Source organism: Scardinius erythrophthalmus (genome assembly GCF_964197995.2).
Source record: "Scardinius erythrophthalmus genome assembly, chromosome: 12".
NCBI classification, from domain to species: Eukaryota; Metazoa; Chordata; class Actinopteri; order Cypriniformes; family Leuciscidae; genus Scardinius; species Scardinius erythrophthalmus.
Window position 1 is genome coordinate 11,848,298 of NC_138232.1, and position 25,033 is coordinate 11,873,330.

General features: G+C 38.6%; 1 protein-coding gene across 5 annotated transcripts; it reads left to right on the forward strand.

The window, feature by feature from the left end:
- The first annotated feature begins 140 nt into the window (after positions 1–140).
- On the forward strand, positions 141–24,996 carry larp4ab (La ribonucleoprotein 4Ab). Of its 5 annotated transcripts, none has more exons than XM_081380988.1 (17): positions 141–571; positions 6,247–6,388; positions 7,174–7,287; positions 7,379–7,469; positions 8,948–9,084; positions 9,161–9,264; positions 9,810–9,920; positions 10,450–10,503; positions 11,389–11,589; positions 13,350–13,453; positions 18,443–18,484; positions 19,851–20,042; positions 20,358–20,451; positions 20,535–20,711; positions 20,823–20,947; positions 21,133–21,328; positions 21,439–24,996. In XM_081380988.1, exons 1-17 carry the CDS (start codon positions 467–469, stop codon positions 21,814–21,816), a joined length of 2,367 nt encoding a protein of 788 aa, XP_081237114.1. In that variant the 5' UTR covers positions 141–466; the 3' UTR covers positions 21,817–24,996. The 5 variants fall into 5 exon arrangements, with proteins under 5 accessions (XP_081237114.1, XP_081237115.1, XP_081237116.1 ...); XM_081380989.1 differs by having other exon boundaries at positions 20,391–20,451; XM_081380991.1 differs by having other exon boundaries at positions 142–571; positions 20,403–20,451.
- The last annotated feature ends 37 nt before the right edge of the window (positions 24,997–25,033 follow it).

Here is a 25,033-nt window from a genome sequence, read left to right on the forward strand (position 1 = left end):
CGGTAATTATATGTGTATTATTCGCTGTGTCATGGTTCAGTTGCCCGGCTGCAGAGTTTCGCTGCGCGTCTGTCTCTGTCGTTATGCGGCGCGGCGCGTGTTGCGCTCTGTTGCCAGGGAAGAGCGAGCGCGATGGAGGGGGTGGTCGCATTGTCTGTCGGGACGGTGGCGGTGTGTGAATTTCTGCCGTCTGCCAGGAACGCTCGCTGGCTCAATATTAGGATATGAAGTACACTCCTACTGGAGATAGATTCGCACGCGTTAGTGTAAGCGCAGCTCCCTTTTCCCATCTTTGTTTAGTTTCTGAAACGGTAAGACAAACCGACCCTAACTAACGTTAGCTAGAGCAAGTGCTTGTTGCATTCAGCCGGTGAGAGGAGGTGAGGAGTGGCGGATCGGGCGAGGAGGAGCTTGATCGCGGATCGGGGTCGAGAGTGGCCGGCCGGTGCAGAGCCGAAGGCGGCCGATGACTTCGGAGAGTAGCAGCCAAGCGCAACAGAAGGAGGAGGTCGAGCCGGGATCAGTCGCCCGAGATCAAGAGGAGAAAACCGGCGAGGACCACGGCAGCATGGTGAGCTCAGGCCTGTGGGGCAGAACCTGCACAACCCACTTAATCTCCCGCGAAACACGACGTTACTGTGTGTTAACTTTTCGTTTAGAGTGTAGCGCCTCCATATTTAGAACATTAGACGTGCATCAGTATCTACTTGCAATATGCTGACAAACTACCTGTGCTTTGGCGCGCTACCCGGATTGTCAGTTCGTTACGTTTTATCGATCCACTGAAATTGAGCTTAACAACTGCTTAGTTGAGTATTAGCTACGGCTGGCTAGCCCGGCTTTAAGTCGGACACCGGTAAGACGACATTACTAGGCAACATAAACTAAATATATTGACACCGAGGCTTCGTCTGCGCATAAATGACCCAGCACGTGTTCGTATCCTGGTCAGCGGAGCGCTCTCCTGTAAATGAGCAATGTTTGCATGACTCGAGGACGCGTGACTCAAGCTAAGGTTCATACGTTTTCTATTACAAGCGTGTTAACTCGTTTGGAAATTAAAATACCCCACGACCACCTGACAGCTTGCTTTAAGTTACAATTAAGTACTTTTCGAGATTGTTTTTCTAGTTTGAGAATAATTCAAATCTAGTGTAATAATGTTGGGTGCATTTGTCAAAAACAATTCATTTTAATAATTTATATGTTTTACAATTATTTAAATAATTGAAACTTTATTATAATTAAATGGTTCTCATTTAACCAAGGTTGATGATATTCTAGTCTAACAAATCAAGATGCATGACTGTTTTTCCACTTAGTAAAAAATCAAACAAATGCTACTAATGTAGGCTACTTTAAGCAGGGTTTAATTTCTAACTGTGATTACAGGTACATTATACATTTACCAGGCACATATTTCTGTTAGTGATTTGCCCAGATTCTTGTATCATGCCTGTGTGTGTGTGTGTTTTGTTGTTGAACAGAGACTTGAGGTGCTTAGTCACTGCAATGAATGTTTTAACATGGTGAGGAAGGTCAACTTTAAAGGGGTCAATGTCATATGATCCTTTTTAATGTTTTCCTTTTCCTTAGGTGTGTAATGTATCTGTTTGTACATGCATACGATCTGCAAAGTTACTAAGCTCATAGTCTCCCACAAAGAGATTAATTCTATCTAACAATCCAGACCTGCCTAAAACACATTGACCAAAGTCCAGACTTATTACTTCCTCAAACGTCTACGTCACATTGTGAAAGATTAGCATAATTCCCTCCAAAGGCATACGCAAAGGGAGAAGACGGGGCTTCGGTGAATTGTAGTGTTGTCGTCATGTCGCTGAGACTGTTTGTTTGGAGGCGAAAGCAAAACAAAAACAATTTGTTTGGCCTTCCGAAAACAGATGAAATTAGGAATCAGGGATTAAGATGTATACAGATGTTCTTAAACAGTACTACCCAAAAGTTTGCTTGTGCATAGCACAATTTAACAGAGGTCAGGACAGCTTCCTAGCCTGGGTTTCTTCATGCTGCCTTGAGCGCAGCGCGATTTTATTCACGCTGCTAGGCAGCCTGGATTCCATGGACCAGATTTTCCCCTCAAAAAGGGAACCAATCACAGAACGGGGAGGGAGCAGCAAGACGATGACGACGTCTATGCGACACACCGAAGCAGTTTGTTTATATCTATGGATCCAACATGGCAGCAGACGCGAAGTTACCTTTCGATGCAGCCTTAGATAGTGTTCTAAGTAGTTTAGAACGCAAGTTTATTTCGTCTTCTTCCTTGTCGAATTTCTGCCGCTCTACATACGTCATCTTGTATAATTGAAACGACTGGCTATGAGCTACGTGCAGGCGCATTTGATAGACATTCGTAGCGCCCAATAAACGGCTCTGGGCATTCGTAAACCACGCCTCAAATATGAGAAAATTAACATATGGTTCCCAGACCATGTCTCAATGGGAAAGAGGTCTGACGTTAGCCAGGCTAACAGCTTCCTTTACAATTAGCGCTGTGAAACGTTCTGCTCAAGTGGTGCTTGCAAAGTTGGTTCAGATCGATAGGCTTAAGGTGTTTGGCTAATCACAATCACGCACTGGCCAATCAGAGAACTCTTAGCTTTTCGGAAGGAGGGGCTTTGTAGAAATTACTGCGTTTCAGACAGACTAAGAATAGAGGAGCTGCAATAATGTACATTATGAGAAAAAATTGTTTTTTGAACATTAAAGCATGTTAACCTCATCTTTTAACCCAAATTGAACAAAATAATGAACGCCAGGAATGGCGTTCAATTTTAATACTGTGGTACATCCGTAAACGATGGTGCTCAATGATTACCATATTCATGTACCATGGTATTAACATAGTATCTTAAAGAATATCATTGTACTACCATGTTTTTAATGACAGATGCTTATTTGCACCAAAATGACGCTTTCTCTCTCTCTTTAAAATTATGCAGACATCAGTCTAACCTTCAATATTTGAAGGCCCCATGACATTTCCAGTTATTTATGAGTTAATGAAGGATAAACAAATATTTTGTACTCAACATTTCTACCTCATAAAATATATAACAAGAAAAATGTATATTCATAATAAGAATGGCCATGGAGATTTATTAATTTAAACTTATTTATTAATTTATGAATGTAGTAATTTACATAACTTATTATGTTGAGGTTTTTAAAGGCAGTTATTGTGGGGGTGAATTAAGTAAGGATTAATTGGCAACAGGGCGTTGAGAGATTCAGCATGTGTGAACTACCAGAGTCTGTGCGTCTCTCAAAAGTGTTTGGCAGCAAAGCTCTACTAAAAAGCGAAACTGTAAGTTTATCTGCTTCAAGAACAGCGCCGTTACCTTGCTAGTGAGAAATGTCATGTAGCTTTTAAGTTGTCAAACTATTTTACTGATAAAATCATCAGAGCAGCGCTGACGACATGTTTCTGTGGGAGTGTGTGTCCGTACTGTGTGTATGTGTTTGAGTGGGAGAGAGAGCGGGAGAAAAAGAGTATGTGCTTTCCGTACATAATAAAACTTAATTTTGTGGGGGAAAAAACATGGAAATAATTTGTCGTTTTATCCTATTGTTTACTATATTTATTTGTTTGGTCAGTGTCGTTGTGGGTTTTGGTTATTTTGCTGTTGTAGGCTGTAAGGACCTTTGAAATAACTGAAATCATTTGGCGAAGTGATAATGTGGTCAAGACCTGGAACTACTTTAGCTGGGCGTTTCCCTGAAAATACACCACATATTGCACTGCACACATTAGAACGTTCGTCAGCCACCTTATTTTAATGCTAGTTTTGTCTTATTTTAAATAACTTTAATAATTGTGAGCCCCCTTGGAAGTCTGCTGAGGCACCTTGTTGGGTACCAGCCCACTGGTTAAGAACCACTTTTTTTCCTGTATGGATACATGATAACATTCAATTTACTTTGGCTTCTGACAAGCTAGTATAGATAAAGATGTCCGGAATTAGAGTTTCAGCAGTAGAAATATAATTTTAGGGAAACTATGGACTTTTGTATGTTTAATATTGTTTTTGAACATTTTTTATTAGACAGTTCTGGAAGACTTTTTATTGCGCTCTCACGTATTTTTTTCCAAGTCTCGGTTTTCGGCAGTTTCTTTTAACAGTGGGTAAATGCAGTGAGATCCACCCACCAGATTGTCCATTGTCTAAATTAGGCGTTCCTAGTACTATTCGATGCCTCGTGACATTACGATATTAGACACAGTTTTACACGTAATACACAAATTGTATCATTAAAAGCCATTTTATTGCTTCCAAATGTTGTGTTATTTGTAAATTGCTCATATTTGACTTCATTCATTCATTTTTTGTCAAGCCTGTACTGCATTTGTCTCAGCTGTCGCCACGTGCTCAGCAGTGATCTTGATGGCAGAGGTTACAGTTCCGGTAACTTGAACATACATTTGACAGACGAAAGCCCACTCCAATCACAGGGAGATTCCATATGACGTATTTCAGCATGCACCAATCCCGTAATGGTGGGCGGGAGATTTTCAAAATGTGCTTCTGCATGTGATCACAAAGGCGAAGGAAAGACGAGCGAACGGCCAATCAGACTCGTCAAGCGCCGTGCCAATGCTTACGCAGAGCTAAGGGGATTGATGCAGATAGTGGCCGCGAAACTCTTTGGCAGTGAACTTGCGCTTTTGCTTTAAACGGAAATAAGTGGAATACGTTGCTGCGTTATTGTAAGCTAGATTAATTCGCCTACAAGGTATCTAGCGAGGGGTAACGTTGTCGGGGGAGAAGACCATGCTGTTGTTTGTGGAGGTGAGTTAAAGAGGTCATTTTGGCGACCGCGAAGGTTCTTCACAGCTGCGGCATGCAATCGATGGCGCCTGCCATGAGTTCAACAAGAAGACATTTTTTTTGTGGTTTTGTAGTGCTGCTACAGTTATTATTATTTGTTTCTGATTTTAAATCGATTAGTTAGCGATAAGCAAGGTTAGTTAAGCTACTATGTAATACCTTGTTTATGTGGATGCGAACTGACCGTCGGTTGCGAAAGATCCACGTGCGTGCAACAAATGCTAGCTATTTAGCCAGCCACTTTTATTAGCGTACGGTGCGTAACTTTTATTGGTGAATTTCACAACTAGTAATGACCACATCATCAAAAACTGAAGGAATCCACGAATCGCATCGGCTTTTTATTTATCCTCTCGTTCAAAAATAACTTTAGCCCGTTCAAATCCAATAAAGCACTAGTCAGGTTAACCAGGCTGCGTTACAGACGCAGGTTTGTAGCTCTTTGCCCTGAACTCTCGCTCTGTTTTATCAGAGTGGCTAATCAGATTAAACGGGTGAAAGGCCAACTATTTAAAACCTATCTGTGTGTGTGTGTGTGTATGGAGTGTCGCGTCGGGTAAGTAATATATCTTGTGGAGGATGTTCAACCCTGATCGGGCGCAGTAGTGTAAAGTATAGAGAAGTTGGAGGGGGAAGTTGTGCACAGTTGTGGTTTTCAGACTCATGGAGTGTGTTAATAGTTGGAGCCCTTGCCTGTTCTGTGGTGTTTGTTTTCCTTCACCTCTGCTCTTCGGACGTCCTTCATCAAATAACACACAATTCCATTTTCCAGTTATATTCGATATAGTTCAAAATTGAGACTTTACAGCAAAGTTTGAAGCAGTGTTGTAATTTGTTCCTCGGCGTGTCATGTGAAACTTTGATAGCGTCGTATCCCTTAAAAGACCCAAGCAAGCACTGACATTGCATTTTCTTTTTACCCTATTGAAAGTGATATTAAAATTCTTTATTTTAATCATATTTTGGATGAATGTTTGGGGGAACTTTTCAAAATTGCAATTGATTTCAGGGCTGCAAAAGTTCACCCTTATAATGAAGTATGCAATTACTTTCTTGAAGCCTTCAAAGGGTTTGTGTCAGATCAAACCGCTTGCACTGTTTATAGTTTCAAGATATGGGATATGGGTTCTTAATCTCACTGACCACCTGTAAAGTACAATTGTAGTCTAACTACATTGAACAGTTACTCCACATTAACTTTGAGGTTGTGCCATGATAGATGGCTGTCAGTTTTAGACTATGATAATGGATGGGTAAACGACTAGTAATGTTGTAGTTGAGTCTCAATTCTGTTTACTGAGTCTACAGTTGTAAAGCGTTGACAGATTTCTTCTGGTTTTATTTTACTGTGATCTGAAAATTGGATTATTATTTTTTTAACCTTGTCTTCAAGGTGACCACCAAGGGGGCCGGTCTGAATCCCAATGCTAAAGTGTGGCAGGAAGTGTCTGCACCAACCGTCCAGGCTCCGGAGGCGGCCACAGAGACGTGCCATTGGCCACAAGGAGAAACTGTCTCTACTGAGGAGTCAGAGGGTACGTATATTGATTGGCAGTTGTTTAATGCTAGAAGTAATGTGTAAAAATGGACTTAACGCTATCTTCTCAAATTGTTCACCTGGAAATGAAAATTGTCAACCCCTATTCTTTTGCGTAGGAAACAAAATGATTTTGATTTCTACACATCTCATTAAGTTAATATAATTATAACATGTTTACTTGGTTTCTTTGCTTAATAACATGCAGGTAAATAAAATATTGTATCTTTTGTAAGTTTTATTTTGATTTGAGTTTATTAGAAAATTATTTATTTTACATTTTTATGATTTAATTGACTTTTCATAAACTCATGAACACCCTGAAGTCCCCTCTCAAACCTCCAGGGGTTTGGGAAGCCCTGCTGTTGTGGTTTTTCTGGTTAGACGTGGCTAGATTCTTGGCAGGTGTTGTTTTAAAATGAATGAAATTACTCTGCGGGGGATTCATATGCAATAGCAACTAAGATTATTTCAGACATGATGTTAAAGTATCCTAAAACCCAGTGATGATCAGTATCGCGCTTGGAAGGACCCAGAACTATTCTCACTGTAGAGATCTTTCAACCTAATTTCTCCTCTTACTCCCTCCATTCTGTTCTTTCTCATTTCTTTCTCTAATTCTCAAACTAAATTTCTTGCTCTTTCTCGCAGTGGATTGGGTCTGCCCTGATGACTGTGAGATTATGAGATCTGAGGGTTGCATGACCTTTTGCTGTTCTTGCATGGTAACTGAATGGAAAGGTTTCAAGTTAATTTACTACTACTGTCATTCCTCTTCTGAAGGTTTCAAGGAGTATGTTGTTGGCTATGGTGACTCTGAGTCAGCCCCTCCTATGGAGAGCAGCCTGTTGAATGGCATTGAGTCAGCAGAACTGGCTTACCCACTTTACGAACCAGGTCTGCCACAAACACCCACTGTCCCACTCTAATTCCATCCGTGATGCTTAATGGCTGATTGTCATTGTTGACTGTATGTTTTGTTGCTCAGTGGAGGGCGAGACCGTCGAGGAGCAGCCTCCACTGTCCGAAGAGAGTCTGAAGGAGTCGTTGAAGAAGCAGCTAGAATTTTGCTTCTCAAGGTAACACCCACTCTACGCCCAGACATGCTTACACCTGCTCTCCCATATTACATAATTATTTTATTTTTTCATACAAAAGACCTTCAGGGATGAATGGAAATTCATAATCACCTGAACAATAAAGCAATGCTTATTCTACTCTTGCTTGAAAAAAATTCTCATTCAGTAATTAAATGCGATGTCGTAATGGACCTATGACATTGGAAGTGATTTCATGGACAATCTGATTTGAAGTGCATTCATTCAGCAGTATTGTAATTGTTGGTTGTCAAGCATGTACAGTTGTAATCTCTTTATAATTTAATTCGATATGAAAAGAGTAGATCACCCAAATATTAAAATGATCATCTTTTATCTTTTAGTATGCTTATTGGATACCAGAAGTCATTTAGTTTTTGCGTGTCAAAAACTAACTTTGTGTGACTGATTGAGAAGTGCATAAGTGTTTATTGGATGGGTCAATGTTTCCAACAGCAGATTAATGAGTTTGTCTAGTGTATCTAGATTTTCTTTTTTTGTTTTGGTTAGTAGACCACCATATGGTTTTTTATTTTTTTAATGGCTGATTTATAAACCGATATTTAAAGACTTCTGTCAGTCAGTCTTAGGTGCTGTCGACACGCATTGGCTATTTACATATTAGGCATGTAACTATATCAAATTTGTGTTGCGATAATTGCTTTTATCACGGTGTACAGTATTTTGTCATAAAGTGTTCACTTTTTTCTTATAACAAAAAGAACTATACACTAAACTATACAAAGCTATACACAAAAATGTATAAAGTAAATGTTTCAAACAGATTAAAGTGCAAAAGAATAAATAACAATTTACAAAAGGTCCTTTAGTTATTAATGTTGCATTAACAAATGTTAACAATGAGAAATAGCTACATTTGTTACAGAAGTTGTTATTCTTTGTTAATGTTAGTTAAAAAACAACAACTGATCATTGTTAGTTTGTTTGCTCAGGTCCATTAAATACAGTTAGAACTTTTGATTGTAATAATGTGTTATTAATGTTGAAATGAACATTAAGATTAATAAATGCTTTAGAAGTGTTTTTTTTTTTTTCATATCACTCTATTAACTAATGAATTAACTAGCTTCTTTAGGATCAATTAGTTGACTAGTTGTTCTGGAAACCTACTGACTAGTCTTATTTTAAAAATACAACCAGTTAAAAGAAACACCGTTTGTAGAAATACTTCTACACTTCTGTGGAAAAAACATCTGGTCTTTTTTCATTTGCACATGTGAACGCAAACATGCCCAGTGGTGTGATAACACAGTAATATTTGGAGTAATGGGTTTTTATCAATGTAATATGCAAATCATGCAATGGAAGCTTGTAGTTAGCAAAGCAGACATTAAAATTCTGCTTAATCTGTATTGAAAGGCTTTAACAAGTGAAACTTGAATATCATTGCAAGTGTTTAACATTTGTTCATTAAATGTTTTATTTTATTTTTTCTACAGGGAGAATCTCTCCAAAGACCTTTACCTGATATCTCAAATGGACAGTGATCAGTTTGTCCCTATTTGGACCATTGCGAGCATGGAGGGGGTCAAACTGCTGACTACTGATATGGACCTGATACTTGAGGTGCTACGAGGTAAAAAAAAAAAGACACTGGCCAAAGTTACAGAGTTTGTTGTTCATTCCTTGCATTTAACTGTTGTCCTTCTCAGCCTCTCCCATGGTGCAGGTGGATGAGAAGGGCGAGAAGGTACGGCCAAACCACAAGAGATGCATCATCATCCTCAGAGAAGTCCCTGAGGCCACACCTGTCGAGGTGAGACCACTCTGTATGTTCATCTTTTGTAGCTGTATATGGTAGAGATTGGTTGTTATTACTGTGGTTACCCCGATGATGATCAGTATCGCGCTTGGAAGGATCCAGAACCATTGCTGCTGAGATTTCATTGTCCTCTTGTTTAAATCCTCCTTTATCTGTACTTTATTCTTATTTCTCTCTCTCTCTCTCTCTCTCTCTCTCTCTCTCTCTCTCTCTCTCTCTCTCTCTCTCTCTCTCTCTCTCTCTCTCTCTCTCTCTCTCTCTCTCTCTCTCTCTCTCTCTCTCTCTCTCTCTCTCTCTCTCTCTCTCTCTCTCTCTCTCTCTCTCTCTCTCTCTCTCTCTCTCTCTCTCTCTCTCTCTCTCTCTCTCTCTCTCTCTCTCTCTCTCTCTCTCTCTCTCTCTCTCTCTCTCTCTCTCTCTGTACAGTGGATTTTGCCCTAATGACCGTGAGATTATGAGATCTGAGGGATATCTGACCTTCTGTTTTTCAGTAGTTTCCACTTATTTTGATTTGCTGACTAATGCTTTTGTCTCTCTGTCAGGAGGTGGAGGCACTTTTTAAAAGTGAGAAGTGTCCGCAGGTCATCAGCGTGGAGTTTGCGCACAATAACAACTGGTACATCACATTCCAGTCTGACACTGATGCTCAACAGGTATTATTGACAAACACATTCACAAATGGCTGTCTGGCTGTCTCAAATCTTTCTTACCGGTACATGTTTTTTTTTTGTTTGTTTTTTTTTCTCAAGATCTCTGCTACCATATTGAGTTAACTCATTTTTAATTCAGATCATTTCATTCAGATGTTGCAAGTAAAAGTTTTTTTTTTTTCATGAATGGTTGTGATGCCCTTTTCCTGTGATATGGTTCATGACCATTTAATCTGTGTAATTTTCTGTTCACCATTATAATTCATGAAATATGGCCATAATGAAATCTAAAAAGCAGTGAAGACTTGGTTTATATAAAATTATGATATACATATAATATTAGCTAGCTGCTGATTAACTAGCTGCTCTGCTTAAAACTGAAAAGTTATTTTAACAGCCATAATTTGCTGATATGAAAACCAATATGCACTTTTGCTCTGCTGTTGCATGGATGAGGCCTAACGTGTTTTTGCATTTTGTCTGCTGATTTAATTAATGCAAATGGTCTTTATCTGGCCACGTTGTTTCACAGGCTTACAGATACTTGCGTGAGGAAGTCAAAACCTTTCAGGGCAAACCAATTATGGTGAGTGCACATTGTGTTGCTCTGTCTTATGCTTGTGTCTTAGTGAATGGATGTGTGAATGTGCACTTGTCATTTAAGGCCTCCATTTAGTTTAAAAATGTATGTGCATCACACATAATGGATGTTGATCTTGGATGTTCTGGGCCCAGTTGTTCAAAGTTGAATCTTGATCAGAATTATGTAGATTTGGAAGTCCCATGATTCGGTGCTTCAAATTGGGTTGCACAGTGGCTACTAGCGATGTAAAGAACAGGTATAATAGTCAATGTGGGGTCACTTCAAGGGCTTTTATTTGAAGAGAAAAAAATACAACATAATCAAACATCCCTTCCATTTTCAATTTCCTCATTTTCAATCAGGCCCCTATGGAGGCACTAATGGTGATGGGGGAAAAATATGAAATGGGTGAAATTGTGTTTTAATTAGAGATGCATTATGTCTCTGCAGATTAAAGCAATTATTTTCACTATCACCCATTGGTCGATTGTTTAAAAACAGCCAGTAATCAGGGATGAGTATAACCTGTCAATCATAAGGGGGTGGAAAAACGTGTTCAGACTGCAACTCATACTGTGTGAAAATCTTTTGTTGGATTTAGACTATAACAATATCGCATTAACAGAAAAATAGTGATAAAGCAGTCTCTATTTGACCCTATGGATCACCTGTAGTTCAAGCAGTGTCCATTTTATCATGAAATTCTAAACAATAAATGCTCTTTTGATGCTCTTAAACGTGACATGACAGATTGCTGTAATGCTTCAGATCAAGCGGCAGCGTTTATCTTTTGAACAACCCATTTTCAAGATTTCCGATCAGATTATTTTTGAACAACGATCCCTGGTTTTAATGCTGGTCTGTCTTTGTATGTTTTTGTCATGGTAGGCTCGCATCAAGGCCATTAACACGTTCTTTGCTAAGAACGGTTATGGGGCCGTTGACTCTGGAGTGTACTCCACTCCATCACAGTACTCGTCTCCAGTTTACCTGCAGCAGGTGTACCAGCCTCCGCAGCAGTACCCTCTCTACAGCCTTCTGCCACAGACGTGGACCCCTTCACCCACCCCTTATTTTGAAACGCCACTGGTGAGAACTTGAAATATATTTTATTAAAAATATAATATATAAGTGTTTTACTGCTGAATTTCGAGATTCAAGTGACAATTTCCACATATAAGTGAAATTGTGAACGGTGAGTAATAAAACTAAGAATAAATACACAAATTACAAGCAGACATGGATACTAAATAACAAAGTAGTATTTAGGTACAGAAATTAATAATTAAGCCTAAATGTAAAATAACACTTTGTTCACCTTAGAAATTAAATATAGTTCTATCTTTGTTAAAGCTGTATTTTGTTGTTTTATTAACATTAATGACACAGACAACAGTATGAATATTAGGCGTCTGCTGTCACTTTAGTACCGAATGCACGGACCACAAAAACTGGCAAACATCCGGTTTCTTTCTCAACTGTTCACTTATGACAAGCGAGAGAATACTTGCTGAGATGGGTATTTTGACATTTTGTGTTTGTGTCCTGTTCATTCAAGGGCAACAAAACGCAAAAGAGGAATCAATTCGGTGTTCAAGCGCTGTCTGAAACGCCCCTCTCTCACTCTCTCTTTCTGATTTTCGCCTCTTCCGTGTTTAACATTTTTTGAATGTGTAAATTGGCAAGAAAAAACGCGTCCAAATTATAAACTTTCACTCTATGATGGTTCAATTTAGCAGTTAATCCGCGAATCACATGCGTGCCGTGGGGCCTGATCCGTACGGATCAACTGCGATCCCTTCCACCCCTAAAGACGACTGAACTACTCTAATATGCTGCTCAATAAACAGTTCATATCAGTTCAAAATGGTTGTGCTGCATTATTATATGGTAAAAACATGATACTTTTTTTTTATTAGAATAATTCAAAAGAAAATAATTTCTAAATAAAGTCTTTATTGTTCCTTCAATTGAATGTATCCTTGCTAAATAAAAAAATATTTATTTTTCTTTTAATAAACCCAAACATTTGTATGGTGGTGTAAATACTAACTAAAAATATTTAAGAATAATTAGTTTATTTTATTAAAATATTTTAGATGGTTTAAAAAAAGTCATTAAAGACTGCAGTTTCAAAAATAATTGTTGCCATGCTGCTATAAGTTCAGAAACACAATTGTAGCTGTATATGAAAGATGATCAGAGCAGATTTGGTTTTGACCCAGTGATGATGAACTCAGCGCATAGAGGGAAGCAGGGAGTGATCAGAATCTGTGGGGAGTTTTTTTTCTTCTCCTTTTTTCTCTCTCTCTCTCTCTCTCTCTCTCTATCTCTATCTCTATCTCTATCTCTATCTCTCTCTCTCTCCCCCTTAAAGTTCACTCCTGTCCCAGTGAGCGTAAAGATTATGAGATCTGAGGGTCACTTGTGGAATGACGACTAAATGACTTTTCAATGTCAAAGCTTTGTCATTTTTCAACAGATTTGAATGTGACTCATCCAATGAGTTACTCTTTTTGATAGCCTTTTTAGTTAAATTTGTATTGCAGTCATGGAGGCTGAATGTATGAGCTGATGGAGTCTCAGTAGGTCTCTGGGTTTGTAATCAGGTTTGTGATTGCAGGCCGAGCTGCAGGGGAGTTACTGGAGTGAAGCGCAGTATGAAGTCAGTCAGGGCAGTTGACTGCTTTCTAAATGGTTACCATGCCAACAGTTGTTTGGTTCATTTAGCGTTTTTACATTAATGTTAAGAGGTGTTTTGGGCATGCGTCACAAAAATGTGAATTGAAGATAATTTGTAGGAGTTTGAGGATGTGTGGGTTAATCTCAGCTGTTGTTTCATCTTGCAGGCTCCATTTCCAAACAGCACATTTGTTAATGGCTTTGGCACAGCAGGAAACTACAAAACTGGCTCATCTCCAATCAGCCTTACGCGCAACTACTCCCGCAACCGGTAAGATCCTGAAATGTTGTTTTAAAAATCGCTTTCTTAGCCTGTCCCTATCCCTTTCCCTATCCCTTTCCCTCTCTGCCAAAAACATAATCGGTTGTTTCTTCTACCATGGGAAATTTATATCCTAGGGGTTGGTTTTTAATAAAAACTGGCTTGTTCATGGTTTCTGCTGGTCTTAATTCACCCTTCCACAAATTAAGGCTTTGAAAATGCTTTAAATCAAAGCAGAAAGTCTTAAATTCATGAAGTCATGGCATTAAATGTTGTATGCAGTGCAAAAATTCAACTTCTGAAGTTGGTTATTCAATCAATACATTGTATTAGAAATAATAGTTTGAAAAATGGAAAGCAGTTTTTATGTTTTAGCTTTTCTGTTTGTAATCTAATCATTTAAAGCCTCTAAATCACAGTGCTGAAGTACAAATGAATTAATCGGTGAAATACAGACTGAAAGGCAGGTCAAAACATCCAACTGATGCCTGAGCATTATGATAGCAAACTGAAACTCTCAGCTGGATAAACAAGACTTCATATTTTGTATATCCAATAAATGGATCTTGTTTTAAGAATCTTTAGACATTTGCTCTGAGGAAGAATATCCTTTTTTGCAGTGTAATCCAAAGGTACAGTAAAAGTTTTTTCCATATTCTAGTGGTTGGGAGCAGAGGTATTCAAGCTATTTTTTATAAAATGAATTAAAAAGTAACTGATATCAGTTGGAACTAGAGGGGTGCAATTTAAGCAGACATTTAGAAAACATAATGATGTATTGAGTTCCCTTTAATTTATTGCTTAGGTTTTCTTTTTCTTGGTCTTAAAAAGATCTTGCAGTCTTAAATGTAAAACCATCACATTAAAACCATCACATTAAAACCATATTGTAGACTTTACCTTGCCACTCAGAAATTTGATATTTGTGGGAATTATTTATACTAAACTATACTAAATTATCCTTCAGTTGGCATGTGACTTCGATAAAAGCTTCAGCAATTAACACAACATGAACATTTTATACAGTAAACTGTATGATAGTGATATTGAAAGTTGCAAAACCTGGTGCCAAGGGACTGTCTTTGAGTGAGTCATTAAATCATTCATTCAGCTAACACGTTCAAAAAAGCAGATTCATTCAAAGATAGATTTAATGAGAACTTTACAATAGGGCTGTCACGATAACTGTACGGTGACCGGGAGGGGACATGTTCGGTTCACTTATTTTTGTCGTGGCCACAACATATAAACTCGTGGGAACGTGATATTAAGTCGTGGGAACGTCATAATATCTCGTGGGAACGTCATATGAAGTCGTGGCCACAAGATCATTTTGTTGAGGTAACGACATCATTATGTCGTGGCCACGCGATGCAAAGTCGTGGCCTCAAGATCATATGTTGAGGGAACGATATATTTTTCTCGTGGCCACGAGATCATTTTGTTGAGGTAACGACATCATTATGTCGTGGCCACGCGTTGAGGGAGCCACAGCGGCCAATACTGTAACCGTACCATAGACTGGGCTACAGCAGAGATGGAGATGACAGAAGAAATAACATTTTACTTTAAATTAGGAATGTCATATAAAGATATAGTGCGGTCTTTGGCATTAAGACATGGGTACGTTATAAAGATAAGCGCATTCTTAGACTTTTTTTGTCGCACGCATATTTAGGGACCGTCTCAAAATTACATGCGACATTGGCATAAACGTTTCTAACTTCAATAGCATTTGAAGACAATGACTTACAGTCATAAAACCAATTGTACATTGTTCACCCAGGTCTCATGTATGATGCACACCTTTTAGATTTTTGATATTTATGACAATAAACTGCTGAATCATATGCAAATATTGTAGGCCTATTTCACATCTCTACTGTATGGGATCATACACAAAATATGACAATATTTAAAGCTCAATATCATTTGAAGACAATGACTCATAAAACCAACTGTATATTGTTCATATAGGTCTCATGTATGATGCACACCTTTAATATTTTTGATATTTATGACATAAACTGCTAAATCATATGCAAATATTGCTATGTATTTCACTACTGTATGGGATCATATACAGAATATGACAATATTTAAAGCTCAATAGCATTTGAAGACAGTGACTTACAGTCATAAAACCAACTGTACATTGTTCATATAGGTCTCATGTATGATGCACACCTTTAATATTTTTGATATGTATGACAGTAAACTGCTAAATCATATGCAAATAATGCTATGTATTTCACTACTGTGTGGGATCATATACAGAATATGACCACATTTAAAGCTCAATAGCATTTGAAGACAATGACTTACAGTCATAAAACCAACTGTAGCCTACATTGTTCATCTAGGTGTCAGGTATGTGGCAGTAGTGAAATAGGCCTACAATATTTGCATATGATTTAGCAGTTTATTGTCATAAATATCAAAAATCTAAAAGGTGTGCATCATACATGAGACCTGGGTGAACAGTGTACAGTTGGTTTTATGACTGTAAGTCATTGTCTTCAAATGCTATTGAAGTTAGAAATGTTTATGCCAATGTCGCATGTAATTTTGAGACGGTCCCTAAATATGCGTGCGACAAAGTCTAAGAATGCGCTTCATGTGTCTTTCACTTATAACGTACGCATGTCTTAATGCCAAAGACCGCACTATATCTTTATGACATTCCTAATTTAAAGTAAAATGTTATTTCTTCTGTCATCTCCATCTCTGCTGTAGCCCAGTCTATGGTACGGTTACAGTATTGGCCGCTGTGGCTCCCTCAACGCGTGGCCACGACATAATGATGTCGTTACCTCAACAAAATGATCTCGTGGCCACGAGAAAAATATATCGTTCCCTCAACATATGATCTCGAGGCCACGACTTTGCATCGCGTGGCCACGACATAATGATGTCGTTACCTCAACAAAATGATCTCGTGGCCACGACTTAATATGACGTTCCCACGAGATATTATGACGTTCCCACGAGATATTATGACGTTCCCACGACTTAATATCACGTTCCCACGAGTTTATATGTTGTGGCCACAACAAAAATAAGTGAACCGAACATGTCCCCTCCCGGTCACCGTATAACTGCAATATTGTAATACCTGATCCTTAAAAAGTGGAGCTCAAAGTCTAAAATAATTAACACAGTTTCATTACTTCTATCTTTTAATGACGTGTTTGAATGAACGGTTTAATGACTCACTCAAAGAACACACTCATTGCTGAAACAATGTAAGTGCACGCTGAGTGACAGCCTTTCAATTCACTAGAGACGCTGTTTAGTTTCGGTTAATGAAAATGTCCTTGTTTTTGTCCAGTTGTTATTCTTTAATAACGTTAGTATAAAAAAAAATAAAAAAATACTGATCATTGTTAGTTCGTGTTAGCTCAGGTTTTATTTTAATAATGTATTATTATATGTTGAATCAAACCTTAAAGGGTTAGTTCACCCAAAAATGAAAATTCTGTCAGTAATTACTCACCCTCATGTTGTTCCAACCCCGTAAGACTTTGTTCATCTTGGGAACACAAATTAAGATACTTTTGATGAAATCTGAGAGCTGGATCACTCCTCCTGCAGGCTTATGGACACTATAACTTGCTGGCCCAGAAAATGTATTAAAGACATTGTTAATATAGTCCAAGTGACTCCAGTGGCTCAATCTTAAGTTTATAAAGCGACGAGAATACTTTTTGTGCGCAAAAACAAACAAAAATAATGACTTTATTCCACTTTTCATTTCCTTCTCTCTGGACCTCGAGTTTTTTTACGTAGTGTAATAGCGTAGCGCGTCTGTGTTGCACGTCACCACGTATCACACATGACCAGAGTCGCCCAATAGTGAGCCTACGTGGTGACGTGCAACACAGACGCGCTACGCTTAAACACTACGTAAAAAAACGAGGTCCAGAGAGAAGGAAATTAAAAGTGGAATAAAGTCGTTATTTTTATTTGTTTTTGCGCACAAAAAGTATTCTCGTCGCTTTATAAACTTAAGATTGAGCCACTGGAGTCACTTGGACTGTATTAACAATGTCTTTTATACATTTTCTGGGCCAGCAAGTTAAGGTGTCCATAAGCCTGCAGGAGGAGTGATCCAGCTCTCAGATTTCATCAAAAGTATCTTAATTTGTGTTCCGAAGATGAACAAAAGTCTTACGGGGTTGGAACAACATGAGGGTGGGTAATTACTGACAGAATTTTCATTTTTGGGTGAACTAATCCTTTAAGATTAATAAATGCTTTATAAGTATTTTTCATCAGTGAGTTTAACTATTGAATTTACTAATGAAGCCTTATTGTGAAGTGTTACCGAACAATAATAAAGAATCAGAACATTTTCAGTCAATTTCTAGGGCATGTTGTAGTCCAGATTAAAATGTAAAAGTTTGAAATAAATAGCCTACAAAGAATTTGGCGGTGTGATAAACACCATTGCAAATGCAAAAATCTGAATGGTTGTTTTAAACAATTAAATACTTTGTTTACTAGGGTTTCCAATGTAATGGTTGCATTTCTGCTCTTCCATAAGCACCATTTGCTGTCAGAGAGTGAATGCGCATTGTCATTCAGCGCGTCCCCTTCACTCGTTCCGCCTTGCTGCTCATGCGTGTTGGACTTGTTTACATCAGAGTGCACATGCCTCTTTGACGCAGCACACACACAGTTGTACATTTTAACCAGTTGATGGAAAAATATTCTTAATTCATTCTACAAATCTGAATATTTCCTAAATAATTATTCATGGTATTTTAAAATACCCACAATAATACCGTGCATGTTCATTATTGTGATGTGTCATATTATCGTATATCAGCACGTCTGTCCCTCCATTTACAATTAAATTGGCTGAAGTTTTTGTTCAAGTGTGAAATATTGTTGAAGTTTAACTACATTGATTTCCTTGTCATGTGCAGAAAGTGAGGTGGAGCTCTGTGTTTGAGACACTGGAGTCAGACTGTCTTTGTTACTTTTACTTTCTAGACTTCCACTTTATTCCAGAAAGAATGTAATCAATGCCTTCAGGTAAATTCATCTTAAATCATAATCTTATGCACGTTCATCTTAGTGCTATTTAACCATGAGTAAGAGCTCCATAGTGAAAGACCATCATGACTCGGCTAAAAGCTGTATGTTGCATGTTGGCTTTCACAGTGAATGACAGTGAATTGTCATCAGATCCGTCATGTAACCCTGTCCTTGCATGTATCATCTGTTGCTCTGCAGGTATGAGAATTTCCTGATTGTGTCTTGAAGTACATGCATTATAAATAAAATCTGCATAGGTGTTGAATGATGAGGACTGGTGAGCCAGTGGCCTATAGTGCCAATATATGCTTAATCCAATTTAATGGCAAATGAGATAGCCTAAATTTAATTTTGGCTAAAAGGAAGTAGCAACAATATTTGTTCACTTTATATTCTTTTATGTACTTGCGTCGAAAAAGTCATTGTTGGGTGCTATGCACTTGTTGTGTTCATGTTGTATTGCAAAACACTTTTGCTGCTATTGAGATGCGTGTAAGGTTAGGGACAGGTTTAGTGGTATAGTTAGGTTTAAGGGTGGGTTACGGTGTAGGGATTAAATGGATCATAGTTTATCCGTGGTTCGTACGGACCAGGCCCAATGTGATTTGTGGATTAATTGCAAAGTTTAACCATCATAGAGCTAATGTTTATAATTTGCCATGTTTTGTCTTGCAAATTTACACATTCAAGCGATTTTAATCTATTCCAATGCAAGAAGATGCGATAGATAACTCAATTCGGTACGCGCTCGCTGTTATCTGTAAGCACAGCCGTGCACACACAGAGTGTCGTGTTTAAGACGCGTGAACACTCAATTGATTCTTCTTTCGCATCTCCTTGCACTTGAAAGGACACACACACAAAATTGTCAAAATGCGCATCTCAACAAGCAAATCCTCTGCCATCGTCTTGCTGGTCATCTCTTCTTACTCTCTGCTAGTACTGTATGGAGTAGTGTTCGTTGTCCAACTGAACAAAATGGTTTTTATTTAAAAAAAAAAAAAATAAGCGAAATGACATTGGCGATGGTGCTGTGTCGGCCCTGTAATGTAATCAGTTACGTCCGAACACTGTGTAGCACCGGTAAACCCTGACTACCGCAGCAAGCCTGCTACAAAAGAAATGAAAATGGTGTCACTTCAGGAATTTCTCTGCAAAACATTTTTCTTTTTGTCACTACATCTCTCATGCATAACATCTCCATTTGTGATGCTTGTTCTACACAGTGAGAGAGACCACCCTTAAAGCCCAGCTGAATAAACCATCTGTTCTACAGATGTTTATTCAGCTTTGCTCTGGCTTTTGAGCCATGGTTATAGTTAAATGCTATCACTTCTGAGAAACGGCTGATTTTTCTGTGCAGGAATCATGTAAAGCCACAGCCTCGTGCTGATGCGAGTCAGCTGACGGAGACTTCGTCCGGTGCCGGTAGTCCTCAGCCCCCATGCACCCCCACTTCAGACACCACTGCCTCCACCCTCACCCCGCTCTCTGAACCGCCAGTTTCCCCCAGAGAGAACCACCTCTCCGAACTCTGCATCAGCAGCCGGGCCAGGTCAGTACACACAGATAAGACATGTAGCAGCATTTTTCTTTTACCTGTATAATTTAAGTTAACTGTGTAAGAATCAGATTTGGTTGTTTTGACCCAGTGATGATCAACTAAGCGCATAGAGGGAAGCAGGGAGTGATGGGAAGACTTTAGGAGTTCTTTATTTTCTCTCTCATCACTTCTTCTCTTGTCCTTTAATTTCTTCCTTTATCTCTCTCAGTCTCTCTCCTTAAAGTCTCTGTCACTCCTGTCCCAGTGAGCGTTAAGATTATGAGATCTGAGGGTCATCTGTTAAGTGCGTTCTCTGAATGCTGACAGGTTTGATGATACGAGTGTATTTAACGACTTAAGTGATGTGTCCAGGAGAGGAAGCTATCGTGGCATGAGGAGGAGAAGAGAAGATGAAAGGATGGTAAGTCCCAAGTTTATTGCATGGTTCTCCAAAATTTTACAATTTTTGTTGTCTCTCGTTTCATTAAATTTCATTTTACACAGAGGCAGAATCCTGAATCAGAGGTGAAAACTCCGCCTCCAAAGTTTGACCTCGCAACCACTAACTTCCCGCCTTTACCAGGAGGTGTGCCGAGTTGTCTGCCAGGTGTGACCATGCAAACGGAGTCTGTGTTGGAGAATCGCATGGCAGATGTAGTTAAGGGCATCAGCAGGGACAAGGTAGTAAGAACTCCTTCCTGTAATTGTGTATTCTCAATTACAATTGTTTCGCTTGTTCACAGAAAATCTTTGATATCTCAAGTAAAGTTGCAATTTTTCCTTGTGCTTTAGCCTGAAACAAATAAGCAAGATGTCAGTCTAGATCCCAGAACATGTCAAGTGGAAGCCCAGTCGACCGGACTCTCCCCTCCAGCGCCAAAGCTTCCCGCCACAAAACAGGACACACCTACCACTAGGTACACAAATGCATGCACACGCATTAGGCATCATAAACTATTAGTAAACATTACTTTCACAGCATTTTATTAATCAAGGTTTTAAATTATAAATATACAAATTATTTGTAAATAAATGACTATTGTTAAGGTGGTTCAAATAGAAGCAGGTTGAAAATCTTGGAACTCCACATTTCTCTGTACAGTGCGTCACATCAAGTGAAGAAACCAGAGAAAGAGGTTCAGACCTCTGACACGCCTCCAGAGCCTGCATCAGTGACCGCATCAGTGACCACACACCACCACGTCCAGCCCATTTCCGCCCCAAAACCTTTGCGCAGCCAATCAACTTCAAGCACTGAAACATCTACTCCACCTCTGCCATCAATCACATCTTTTCAGGTAAACACCTTAATTTGCTAAATTATAAATGTTCCTGGAGCTTATTCACACATGAAAGTAAAAGAAATTAGATTTCTGTTAACCTTTAAGGCTTTATTGACTCTCCTCAGGAGCCTCGGAAGCTGAGCTATGCGGAGGTGTGTCAGAGGCCACCCAAAGACCCTCCCCCTGCACCAGTAGCCCCGCCCAGCCCCAGTCCCACCCCTTCTCCCACCACAAACCAACCACTACGTGAACTTCGAGTCAACAAAGCGGAAGGCCCAGCTTCATCCCGCTGCAGCCCCGGTGAGAAAATGGAGAAAGGAAGCGAGAGTCGGACGTCCAGAGAGCAGCCTGGCTACCAACGTGGTAACGGTCCCAGAGGGTCAGGCTTTAAGCTCAGAGAGCAACAGAGACGACCCCCACAGGGTCGGCGCTCCTCGCCACAGTCGGGGTACAACAGACGCAGTGGAAAAGAACAAAACATCCCACCCAGATCGCCAAAGTAATGCCTCTTATGCCCACGACACATGCACACTCGCGTGGATACTTGGATACACATCTTATACATAAAGCAAGAGTATATAAATCTATATATATATATATATATATCTATATAAAATCTACATATGAAAACTGGACTGTCGCACTGTGGTGTCGAAGAATCCTCTGCCTCCCGAATGACTTGAAATCTGGGAAGTTGATTCTTAAAAATACAGAAGAAAACTAGGAATTTAAGGAAGATGAAAAAACCTCTTATACTTGAACTGAGAAATGGAGGCCATGCTTCCTGTGTTGTCTGATTTACAGCGATTAATTAGCTTGTGAATGAGTTTTGATTTTACTTTGAGTGTTTAAGGTCCTGGCACTAGTGTACAATGTACTTTTTTATTTTATCATTATCTATAAATGATAGTACTGTTGGTGAGAAATCAAGCACATGTTGTTTGTATGCAACAGATCACACAAAGACGGCATAATACCGCCCCCACCGGTCCATATTTCACCTTTGTGTGTGTGTTTGTGCACCTACTTCCTGTGTTTGCATCAGTCCTGAAAGGGGCTGGGGGGAAAATTTGATTCAGATGTGATGCTCTCCCAAATAATTCTGTGATCGACACAGAATTATTTGCGATTCATAGTGGTTTGTTCTTTAATTTATTGGAAACATGCGCAAGATTAAAAATTACAGATATCGATAAAAGGTTCCCGCTGCTCACCGTCCTTGAAAAATGGGGAATTTCAAAAGCGGGATTTCCAGGCTTAAAAAAAACTACAAAAAATCATAGAAATGAATGAAAAACAACTAATGTAATAAATATCAGTTATTTATACAGCTAGAAATTACTCCAATATGAGGAGTCAATTTCTTTTTTAAGATCATTTCTAAAAAATCCTTATGTAGTGATTAATAACGTCTGGAAAAGTCAAGGGAATGTGTGGGAGCCCTGTCGCTATGTGGCATGCAAGGTCCGCCATGCAGTTTCGAACGTAACTCTCAAGCAGGTATTAAGGGTTTGGCCTGATTCAGAAAGCTCAAAGCACTTTGTGAATTAATTAAAATTTAATCATGAGGTGCTTATTGATTCCCACCCCGGTCTAAAACTGGAAGACAAGTGTATCCTGTTCAGACAAAGAAAGAGGGAAATATGTAGGTTTGAAGGACACGACTTATCAAGACTGACGAATGGATGAAATAGTACTAGACATCCATAGAAAAAAAGATCCAGACAAATATAATACAATTTAAGGTGATTTCGAGTTGGTGTCGTGCTGTATAATGTCGTACGGTGTCATCTGTGATGTATGGTGTGTTTGAATGCTGGGTCTGTCAGTAACGGGAAGATCAAGCTACTTTTATGCTGAAAGAATGAATAGATATCATTGTGTAAATGAGCAAAGCCACTGTTTGTCTTCCTCTTCCTTTGGAGTGAAAGTCTTGCTGGTGTTTCTATACTGTCAGCCTTTGTTTTTTCCGTCTGCTGTAGATGCTGGTGACAATAATCAGGTTGGGTTTTATATGCTCTGAGTTAGTGTGCTGCTTCATGTCCTAGTCTGTGATATAGTGTCAGTCTATGTTGTGTGTTTTCCTTCTATTTGTTTGTTTAATAATAATAATCTGCATTTGACGCTTGCGTTTATGCCTGTACATTTCAGGTGTGATTACATAAAATATACCTGCTACAGAGCTCATTTACCCGTGTTATCCAGTCTCATGTCAAGCCTTGGTAAAAGAGAGGGAACTCAGGACCTCAGAGGAAATTGGTGATGTGTATGACTGCACATTTTTGTCCAATACTTATTGCAGGATTTTCTGGTAGCCTTTTTTGAATTCAGTAATCACATTAAACTGTTTAGGGGACTTAAGTTTCAGTTAATAATGTGTATTTGAACTTTTAAAAAATGTTTAATCAATCTCACTGTTATGCATGATTCTCTCCTCAATTTGATTTCCTCCCCTCTTTATCTCATTCTCATGTATGGATGGGTTGTGCACAGATCCAGACCAAAGTCAAATCAGCCGAGAGACAATCTCAGGAAGTGCTGTTTAAATGCAGTAGCTCCTCCCTCACTCCTCTCTTATTCTGCCACTGTTTGAGTGCTTATAATCATGATTGTTGATTAGTGAGCTGAACTATGTATGTTTTAGTTTTTTGAAAAATCTGTGCGCGTGTGGAACGTTATAAATGTGTCCTAATGAATAATTTCTCAATCCCCTTTACTTTTAATTTGACAGTTTTTAGAAGAAACATCGGAGGGAAATTATGCATCAGTTTTGTTTTAATTTATTTTCTTTTAAATTCTGTTTCTCTGTTCAACTTTCATTGTGGCTTTCTTGCCCAAACATATGCCTGTTGTTAGTTTGAGATGTTTTCAGATTTTTATTTTGTTTGGCGATTATTATCCTTGGGCGCAAATTACGTAGAGACTGTGCCACTAAAATTAGAAAAATCAGTGGAACTGGTTTTATTTTTTTATTATTTTAACTGAATTAATGGATTTGATTCATAACTGGTTGGTGAAATGAAATGATTACGTTTTGTTCCTAATCTTATATCCTGTGTAGGCTGTAAGCTTTTTAGACACCATGAAATGGCACGGTTACAAGTAGCAAGTCTTTAGCCAAAAAAAAAAAAGGCAAAAAAGTATTCATCCTTTCTTTTTAATTTTATAGGGGGATAGGCATAGCAACTGCTGAGTGAAGTGTTTTGGATGATATCGTAGATGTTAAATGAAAATGCTTAAGGAAATGGAAGAAAAAAAAATAAACGATAAAATGATTTTAATCTGTGTTTGACTTTTTTTGAGAATCCCACTTAAAGGGATTTATTTTAATATATAATTTAACTTCTTCAATTTAATAAAGTATTACCACCACATAACATAAAGTAGACCACCTAGAACAAGTATTTTTAGAGTATTTGTATTGTAAAACCCTGTGATTTTCTGTATCTGTCCTGCTGCATTGTTTTAAATTTTAATTAAATGCAAGTATTGTTCTGATAAAGATAAAGTAGCTAATATCCAACATAACTAAAGGGGAAAAAACTCTTGTTGCATCTCCAGTATGAATTTATATAATTTGTTCCAAATTGTGGTAACTGAATGGAATTGGAAATCATGTACAGTACACGTGACCTTTGTTGTTTTTCCACTGGGCCATTTTGTAGTAATAAATCACAGTGCTTAAATTGACGGTATTGTATTGGATTCCATTTAGAATAT